Raw genomic sequence first — 10,269 nt, forward strand, 5'->3', positions numbered from 1 at the left:
TTTCTACATTTTTTTGTTGATTTGCTTTGTTTTGTTTTTTTGAATGTTCAGAGGACCAGATTTAACTTTTTTAGATTTTTCTACCTGGATTATTGAGCATGCATCAGGATTTAGCTTCAAGTTTTGCTGTGTCATTAAACACAGATTTAAATCTGTATGAATGGTAGAGTAAATGGAAGAAAATCAGAAAGAAAACAGGTGACTTCCTGTTCAAAAAGGGCAGGGCTAAGGTGGGGCTAAGGGAAAGCAGACATGTTGATTTTTCTGAAGAAAAACTGCTAAGTGAAAAGGTCCTCAGTATATCCTGATGCATGTTCAATACTCAAGGTAGACAAATCTAAAAAAGATAAGTCTGGTCCTCTGGACATTCAAAAAACAAAACAAACAATAAAAGTAGAAATGTTTCGTCTTTCATCCGAAGGACTTCTTCAGTCTGAGGTGCTGTATTCAGCTCAGTCTTAAAAATAGCACCTTCTCGTAGTGGATCAACCAATTCTATTTCGTATAGGCTTCGCCCTTTAAGACTTTCGCTAGTAGGTTTATTCCTATGCGCTCAGCGCTGCACTGAAAAAACTTTAGTCCACGCCCACCTGCTGTGTGTGGGCCTCATCCCTGGTCCATATAAATTACGGTGAGAGCGGGTAATCGGCTCCCATTTTTTCTTCAGCCAGCTAGCTAGCACTGTCAGAAGAACGAAGAACGAAAAGTTGTCCAGGTTTGACCGGCACAACCTTTGATAAGGATGCCTGGGTCTCCGCCACGCCAACCTCCTCCCGTCCCGGTGAGCTCTTCCTCCCCCAGGAGAAGCAGATGAAAGAGGTAAGCGCCGAGGAATGCTTTTACGTGACGGTCCGCTACCCGCTGGACAACGCTATCGCCTTTTCTAACGTGTTTTTTCCTTACAGTAATTGAATGATTTCCTCGAAAAAGGTGATGTTAGTAGCAGCCCCGCTGAATGTGTTTTCCGTGGCAGGCCGCTACCCGCTGGATGATGCCACAGCCTTTTCTAACGTGTTTTGTCCTCACGGTAATCGAACGATTTCCTCAGAAGGCTATGTTAGCAGCAGCTCCGCTGAAATCTTTTCCATGGAGGGCCGCTACTCGCTGGACGACGCCACCGCCTTTTCTAACGTGTTTTTTTCTCGACGTAAATTGGATGATTCCATCAAAAAGGCGTTGTTGGCAGCAGCTCCGCTGAGTGTTTTTTTATGTGACGGGACGCTAAAGCGCGGGACGACGCCACTGCCTTCTTTGACGCAGAGTCATGCAGTGAATCGAATGACTCCTCCAAGAAAGGCGATGCGGAGCTGCCCCTTCCCTCATGGAGAGCGTAGTGACGGAAGACGAGTGGCTGATCTTCCCACGTCGGCGACCACACTACTCCCAGTCGTCGGCGCCCTCCTCTCGGAGATGCCCGGCATAATCCAGGAGGATGTTAACACAAGGGGTTTTCCGTCCCTCGTCTCCCTCCACCCTGATCGGATGATCTGGCGGCAAGGTTGGCTCCGTCCTGACTTGTCGCCCTGACCCCACCTGGCCTCACTGTGCAACTGCGATATCACACTGGAACGAGGCTGCAGCGGGGCCGGCAAGCTGAAGACATCCGTCTCCATCTTCGTCTACATCTCCAGAGTGGAGGGTTTTACCTATTGGTGTTTTTTCCCTTAGCCCCCGTCCCCCGAGCCAAGCCTGGCTGTGACACTTTGGGCAAAAGCTTCCAGGATGGACCAGCAACCTGTCCCTTCAGGGAAGCATGACCAGATGGTGACAAGGTCTCCAACCGGGCTCACCAGTGCTCATTCCAGATGGTCGCAGCGAACAACAACATCGCCCTGCTGGCCTACAGCATCTCTAAGAGGCTGGAAGAAGCAGACCTGCTGGAGGAGAAAAAGAGCTCTCTGTAAAGCTGTTGATGTCATCTTAAACATGTGTCACCTCTGCGATATGCCTGTCCCGCATCGCTGCCTGGATGACCATGATCCAAAAGACCACTTGGCTTTGCCTCTCACCATCCTTGTCAGAGAGGCTGCAGAAAGATCTGCTGGAGGGCCCCATCACCCCAGAGGCGCTGTTCGGGGCCAACTTCAGGACCATCCTTGAGAAATCGCAAAGATTCGAGGAGGTCTCAGAGACTTTACACCATCTGGTGACGTCACAGTCCATCTGCCCCTCCGGCCGCTGGAGGGACCGCCTTGGCCAGCAACAGCATCAGAGGTGCTCCACAGCTGCGGCAGCGACTTCACGCCCCGCTTCTCCGCCGGCCCCCTCCACCAGGTAACAGAGCCTTGAGGGGAAGGTATGTGTTTTTTGATGATGTATGTTTTTGATATAAAACAGAAACACCTCTGAAAGTAAAGTTTTTCATTTGAGATTGTCAGATCAGCTGATCTCACAGCTGCCTCTCTTCACACATTCCCCACACAGAATGAGCCAGTAACTTCTAAACAGCATTTTAAATGACACCGCAGTTCAGTAAATATCACAAGTCAGAGCCCATTTTTAATTTCTGCTGTTTTCTGCCCACTCACAACGCAGCGGGAGTAAATGTGTTTTCTCCACGACAGCTGCAGCCTCCACCGAAACGGCATCTCACTCAGAAAGCACTCACGCCTCCTCTCAGTGCGTGCCGGCTCACCTCAGCTCTATGTGAGACCGCAGCCTGGGCCCAGCACAGAGGCACACATACAGCCTTTTTTCTGTCTGAGCCCCCATTGGGTTCCCCCGGAGAATCTACGGAGTGAGTGATGGCAGTAAGGATTTTTAGTCTGGTTGATGTTCATGAGAAACATGACACAACACAAATGCGTTCCCGCTCTCCGAGCGCTACTCAGAGTGGCAACGAGTGTGTTCCCTGGACAGATGGACAGACCATCTTATCAGAAGGGGTTACATGCTGCAGTTCGCAGCTCAACCCCCACCGTTTCAGAGGGATTATAGAGACGGTTCTGTCTTCTCCAGAACAGAGCTTGTCTCTCCAGTCAGAAGTTCAGGAATTTCTGACGAAAAACATGATTTCCAGAGTTCCCAACAGAGAGGAAAATACGGGGTTTGTTCCTCCCACTACTTCCTGGTTCTGAGAAAAACCGGAGGGATGAGACCATTCTCGACCTATTCATGTTCAGCAATTAGATCATGGGGAGACAATTCCACATGCTGACAAACAGCTGCTGGAGAACTTCACCAGAATGACTGGATTTCACCTCCATAGATCTGAAGAGCATATATTTTCACATTTCCATCATTCTGAAAAATCCCACGCACGTTCTCAAAATGCATGGAGATGGCTCTGCAGTCGTTACACATGACAGGAATGAGAAATCCTTTTATCTGAACGATCTGCTCTTATTAGCTCAGTCCATTTAGAAAGCTGTCACACAGACCAAAACGCTAGTGTTCCACCTGCTAAACCCGGGGTTTTCTATGAACTGGGAAAAACTTCCGTTCGTCCGACCCAGATGATTGTTATCTGGAAGTGGAGCTAAACTCAACTACGTTGAGAGCCGAAGCTCTATCAGCTCAGCTCCTCCATGTCAAACCCAGCTCCGCAGTGTAAAACCCTGCAGCATAGTGACAGCTCTGCCTATCATGCGACTCCTGGGACGATGTCAGCGGCCCACATCGTGGTTCCGCTTGTCCTACTTAACATTAGACGCCTTCAGAGATTATTCGCCCACCTGCGCATAGATCCTGCGCGCCAGAAGAGGTCGATTATCTTTGTGCCCCCCTCCGTGAGAACCGATCTGAATCGCTGGGGAAACCCCCTCATTCTGTCAGAGGGAGTTCCCATCAGCAGGCCTACATAACACGTCTCAGTTTTTTCACAGACACATTCCTGTCAAACTGGGAGGAATGTTTCTGTCCCAAGCAGTGGGAGCACAGTGGCTGGACCACATGTCGCTTTACATAATGTGCTAGAATGTTTTTCATGGTCTGAAATTTGACTCAGCATTTTGCCCCTGCTACGGGATCAGCATTTTCTGATCCACACAGACAAGTGACGGCAGTTTACATAAACTGTCAGGGAGGTGTGTGCTCAGCCCGTTACGCATCGCAAAACAGCTGTTGTGTTGGACACACAAAAACATGCTCTCCATCAGAGCTGTGCATTTTCCCAACGTTCCTGAACAGATGAGCGGCTATCATGTCGAGGGGCGGTCCACGCCACAGAGACTGGAGTCTCCATCCCGAGCTGATTTATCAGATTTTTGGAGCAGGTTGGGCCGAGCACCAGTGAATCTGTCCGCCACACGGGAAAACGCCCAGTATCAATCATGGTTCTCACTGAGCCCACGAGACGACCCACCGCTCCGTAGTTCCTGAATCTGCAGCGACTGATATTGGGTCGGCTGTGGAAACTGCTGTGTGTGTGTGTGTGTGTGGGGGGGGGGCCGGGTGGGGGGGGGGGGGGCCTCTCCTCCAGGCAGGAAGAGGGATCAGGATTTATCCAGAAATAGGTCAGCATCTTTGGGTCTGTCCGCTGAACAGATCCGTTTAGAAAAGATGGGCCTCCCACAGGATGTGGTGCGTACGTTCAGGGTGCATAAGCTGCTTCCACCACAAAGCTGCACACATCAAGTGGACAGTTTTTTTTAGCGCTGGTGCACAGAGAAAGGCGTGGAGGCCATTTCATGGCCACTAGGTGGCATGCTGTCTTTTCTGTAGCAGCTGATGGACAGAGATCTGGCGTTCAGCACAATTAAAACTTATGCTGCAGCTATTTCTTCCTGTCACGAGGTCTTCGGTGACAAAACAGTTCTTAATCACCCGTTGATGAAGCGTTTCCTGACAGGTGTACGGAGACACAGACCGGTGTCACATCCACTAGCTTCACAGTGAGACCTAACAATGGTCCTGCATGCTCTGATCAAAGCTCATTCTGAGTTTCTGGATCAGGTTTTACTTAAATTTATGTAATTTAAAACAGCCCTGCTGTTAGTTTCTGACGTCGGCAAAAGAGAGTGAGTGTTTGTTTGCTCTCTCTGTTACTCCCTCATGTCTCAGAATTCAAGCTGACGGCAGTTCAGCTGTACTGCGTTTTAACCCTGCTCTGAAAAGCATCACAAGCTCATTCAGATCGAGAGTGATAACCTTGGATGGGTTTTATCCTCTTCCTCATAACTCTGAAGAGGAAGCAACATCACACCTCCTTCTGTCCCATGCGCCCATTTTTCATGTTACGTGGTGCACACGGCCGCACTGCGCCGCTTTCAGCGTATATTCGTGAATTACTGGGACAGCTCTTCAGGACGTCCTCTATCCACCCAGCGCCTCTCACACTGGTTGTGTGAGGCTATTTCTGAAGTTTACATTTCATCTGGACTGGATCCTCCAACAGAGGGTTTTCATCCTCCATGGCTCTTCATGGAGGGATGACAGTGGAGAATATTTGTATGGCGGCTGCCTGGTCATCGCCATGTTCAATTATTTGTTTTTATCTAGGTGATGTTTCTACTTTCTCCATGACCCATTCTGTTCTCAGGGTTCTGTCAGAATGATTATTATTTGTTTCATGGATCCTCACTTTTGAGCTCACACCTGCCTGCATGCAGTCACAGTGTGAGATATTTATTATTAGTCACAAGTTCATGACTGCTGATTTTATTGTTATTAACCGGTTCATCCTGAGGAGCTGTTGGTCTGCTCTGTTCATCGTTACACTGTTACAATTCGTATCCTCTGTTGTTCCTAGTCACAGCAGCAGGTCTGCTATCTCAACCTTTTTTTCCTCACCAGAGATCTTCTCCGGTGCGCTCCTGCGCATGGAGCACGCAATTACGCATTGCGTAATTACGCGCACAGAAAGCTGAGTGATGAAATGTTGTTTGTGCAAGCAGGTGCTTCATGTTGTGTCTGAGTGGACCCAGTGAGGCATAGACTACATCCTGCTTTGCCTTTAACCCACTAGCGAAAGTCTTAAAGGGCGAAGCCTATACGGAATAGAACGTTGGTTACATACTGTAACCCCAGATTCTATGAGTATAGGCGTAGCTCTTTAAGCTCTGGGCCTCACTGGTTCCTAAATGGCTGAAGAAAAAAGCTATTTTGGGACCCGATTACCCGGTCTTGCCGTAATTTATACGGACAGGGGGTGAGGCCCACACACAGCAGGTGGGCGTGGACTAAACTTTTTTTCAGTGCAGCGCTGAGCGCATATAGGGATAAACCCACTAGCAAAAGTCTTAAAGGGTTACGCCTATACTCATAGAACCTGGGGTTACAGTACGTAACCAACGTTTGCTGCTGACAACCAAAACTTAGTCCTCAATATATAGCAGTGGGCGTTAGACACTGATGTGTCACTGGTTTGCAACTGTTCTTTTGACCTGGAAATTATTTGTTCTCCTGATTGGTTGAAGCAACCAACTGGGGTGTAGTTCTAGTGATGTCAAAGGGTTTTTACAAGTCAAGAAAACAACAAGAACGTTTTAGGAACAGACAGAGAAATGTTTTGGCGAAGTGAGAAACACTGCAGGTGCCAGTTTTCTTATTTACTGTCTGAGAGTTTTAAAAACACGACAGCCCGTTCTAACAACTTGTTTTTGACTGTCTCTGACTTTTGACCGACATCACTCTTTCTCATTTCAGACAGAAGATCAAAATGCATAATTACTTTGTAAAATAGACATTTAACTTGATTTCTAATTTAAATGAGGATTAAAAAATCATTAATACTGTTTCACAGTTGATTTAAAATGAGAGGTTCACTTCAACATTTAAAAATGGTATGAACTAAACACACTTTTGATTTATCAAGATATTGTAAAACAGTGATGATAATATAAAAGAAGAGTGTTCTTTCAATTGATTAGTTCAGTATACAATTAGACAGTCTCTGGATGAGCTAATTTGTATTTCTGGATTCAAATAAATGAAATAACAGTTCCTGTCCCATGAAGGTCTTCAGAGGCAGGTTTTGGTCGGAGGCCTAGTCCACTACACAGATTAAAAAACACTAAATCAATTTACACTGTGTGAAATGCCTGAGAGAACAGATGTGTTTTAAGCAGAGATTTGAAGTGAGGAAGGGAGGTGGCCTGCCTGATGTTGGGGGGCAGGTTGGTCTAGAGTTTGGGGCCCATGACTGAAAAAGCCCGATCTCCTCTGAGCTTCAGTCTTGTTTTTGGAACAGCCAAAAGCAGCTGATCAGATGATCTCAAGGCCCGAGAGGGAACGTAAGGTTCCAGAAGCTCAGAGAGGTAAAGGGGTGCGAGGCCATTTAGGCATTTGAAGGTCAACAGAAGAATTTTAAAAACTATCCTCGTACGAACAGGGAGCCAGTGAAGGGAGGACAGAACTGGTGTAATATGTTCAGACCTACGAGTTCCGGTTAAAAGCCCAGCTGCAGCATTCTGGACGAGCTGAAGACGTGAGATGGAGGCCTGGCTGATCCCAGCATACAGTGCGTTGCATCGGGTCGTGACAAAGGCGTGGACTAGTTTCTCAAGGTCGGGTCTGGACAACACTGGCTTGAGCTTAGCTACCTGTCTTTGTTGGAAGAAGCTTTTCTGCAGAACAGAGTTGATTTGTTTGTCAAACTTGAAGTCAGAGTCTAAAACCATCCCAAGATTTTTACCAGACTGCTTCAGATATGGCTGAAGAGAGTCCAGGTTGACAGGATCAGTGGTGGCAGTTGAACTAGGGCTAAAAACAATGACTTCAGCTTTGTCATTGTTAAAACTTAAGAAATTTGAAGCCATCCAGGCCTTAATGTCGTCCAGACATTTTAACAGAGGGTGAATGGAGCAAACACTTGCTGGTTTCACAGGCAGGTAGATCTGGCAGTCATCAGCATAGCAATGGAATGAAAGACCATGTTTCCTCAGGATGGACCCCAGTGGGAGCAAATAAAGTGAGAACAGAAGGGGTCCAAGAATCGAACCCTGTGGGACCCCACATGAAAGAGGTAATGAGGCGGATACATTGTTACCAACCTTGACACAGAAACTCCTGCCACTCAGGTATGAGTGGAACCATTCTAATGCAGCACCTGTGATCCCAACCCACTGTTCCAGCCGTGATATAAGGATACTGTGGTTAACAGTATCAAAAGCAGCAGTAAGGTCCAGGAGCACAAGTACCACAAATTGACCAGAATCGTTTGAGATCACAATGTCATTACAAACCCTTACTACTTCTGTTTCAGTGCTGTGGAGTTGCTTAAAACCAGATTGAAAAATTTCAAAGATTCTGTTCTCATTCAAAAACTTGTTTAATTGAATGAAAACTATTTTCTCCAGGATTTTGGACAGGAAGGGAAGTTTTGAGATTGGTCTGAAATTTGAGCAAGTCGAAGGGTCAAGTCCAGGTTTCTTAATTAACGGATGAACTACTGCACGTTTGAAAACATCGGGAACCACACTTGTCACAATATTACTATTTGCAATAGTAAGAACAGAGGGTCCAATCGTGGGTAGAACTTGTTTGAAAAACGACGCAGGAATGGGGTCAGCGGGGGAACCGGAGGGTTTCATCTGACCAACAACTTTGTTGTTGAACACAGACAAGACAGGCTCTACAGCAATGTGGATATCCTAACTGGGCCTTCCTGAATGCAGAGAAGAAACCCAAACAGGACTCCAGTCAGCCATTAGGTGAAAAGGAGGAACGCAGACCAGTGGTCATTCTGTATGTTGAGGGAGTATAAGAGAAACTGAGATGTTTATTTTCTAAACACAACGTCCCAGTGGCTTTTAAACCCCAAAATACATTACGGCAAAGACTGGTTCATCCCAAAGATCCAGTCCCCCGGCACAAACAGAGTAATATTGTGTATGCTGTTCAGTGTCAGGAGGGCTGTGATCAGTCTTACATCGGGGAAACTAAACAGCCACTGGCCAAAAGGATGACCCAGCACAGAAGAGCAACAACATCAGGCCAGGACTCTGCGGTCTACACTCATCTCCAGGCCAGCGGTCACTCTTTCAGGGATGAAGATGTTCACATCCTGGACAGAGAGGAACGATGGTTTGAGAGAGGAGTAAAGGAGGCCATCTTTGTGAAAAGAACTTGTCCATCATTAAACAGGGGTGGAGGCCTCCGTGTTCAACTGTCCCCCTCTTACAATGCTGTGATTGCTAGTATCACTCAGCACTCTGTGAATAGTAAACAGCCATCAGTGTGCTAATGATCCATTGTTAGGCTGATGGTCCTTCTTGATCATGTGAGCAGCTGATTTTGGTTGTCAGCGGCAAACTGGTTGATCCACTCTGAGAAGGTTCTATTTATAAGACTGAGCTGAATACAGCACCTCAGACTGAGGAAGTCTTCCGGATGAAAGACGAAACATTTCTACATTTTTTTGTTGTTTTATTTATTTATTTTTTTTTTTTGAATGTCCAGAGGACCAGAATTAACTTTTTTGGACTTATTTATAACAATTCCCAAAATAAATGCACATCAAAGCAATATGGATCTCAGTATTTGACAGTAAGTTTGAAGTACTTGAAGGTGCAATACATACCAGGCTGCCCAGTGGTGTTGAGGCGAGTCATCAGGTGACGTACGCAGGGCTTGTGCATGTGAACATCTGACAGCACCGTGTCATAATGAAAAGTGATCTCATCCATGGATGCTAAGGTTTACGTTCAGAACAGCTGATCAGACAAACTGCTTCCCACCACCTGAAAAGACAGCACATATGCTGAAAATTAAACCCCTCAAACCATCAAATGTTTTTGAAAAATAATTATATCAGATAATATATGAACTTAATGAAATATCTAGATATATGTATCCCGTTTTGTTATTTAGAATGATATTGTGTTAAAACACGATCTGATTCTGTTTCCGGTTGAAATTGTAGTTTTAGTTACAAGCCTACAACTCCCAAACAATCACGCACCCACCCATTATAGAACACAAGATGACGAGATATTATTGGTTGAGAGCTGGGTCACATGATTGAGTAGGGCTTCCCATTCATCTATGGTGGTGACTCCTCCTGAGAGGTGTGGCCGAGCTCTGAAGAAGATGGGTTTTCTGTTTACACTCGGGGCCAATGTTTGCGACCGATGGTGGAGTTACAATTGCCCAGGGCTGGTGATCTTGTACTTTACATGTGGGTAAAATAAACCATCTGAAAATGGAAGACAAGTGCTCTTCCTCTCCCTGCTTCAGATCAAGAACACAATCTTACAATGTGGTGACCCCAGACGTTGGTTCTAGTAGCAGGAACAGAAGAGAGGAGGTATCCTGATGCATGCTCAATAATCCAGGTAGAAAAATCCAAAAAAGTTCAATCTGGTCCTCTGGACATTCAAAAAAACAAAA

At 46.4% G+C, this 10,269-nt stretch overlaps 1 protein-coding gene across 1 annotated transcript in view; it reads right to left on the reverse strand.

Annotated features, from left to right (window-relative positions):
• The window catches only part of mettl22 (methyltransferase 22, Kin17 lysine), a 149,594-nt gene that overhangs the window by 98,416 nt on the left and 40,909 nt on the right, over nucleotides 1-10,269 (reverse strand). Inside the window, exon 2 of the mRNA XM_037689303.1 lies at nucleotides 9,461-9,620. Within this exon, the coding sequence (XP_037545231.1) occupies nucleotides 9,461-9,566 (106 nt within the window). The 5' untranslated portion in view covers nucleotides 9,567-9,620. The remainder of the gene's footprint in view (nucleotides 1-9,460; nucleotides 9,621-10,269) is intronic.

Source organism: Nematolebias whitei, chromosome 15, assembly GCF_014905685.2.
Source record: "Nematolebias whitei isolate Nwh7 chromosome 15, NemWhi1, whole genome shotgun sequence".
In the NCBI taxonomy this organism is placed as follows: domain Eukaryota; kingdom Metazoa; phylum Chordata; class Actinopteri; order Cyprinodontiformes; family Rivulidae; genus Nematolebias; species Nematolebias whitei.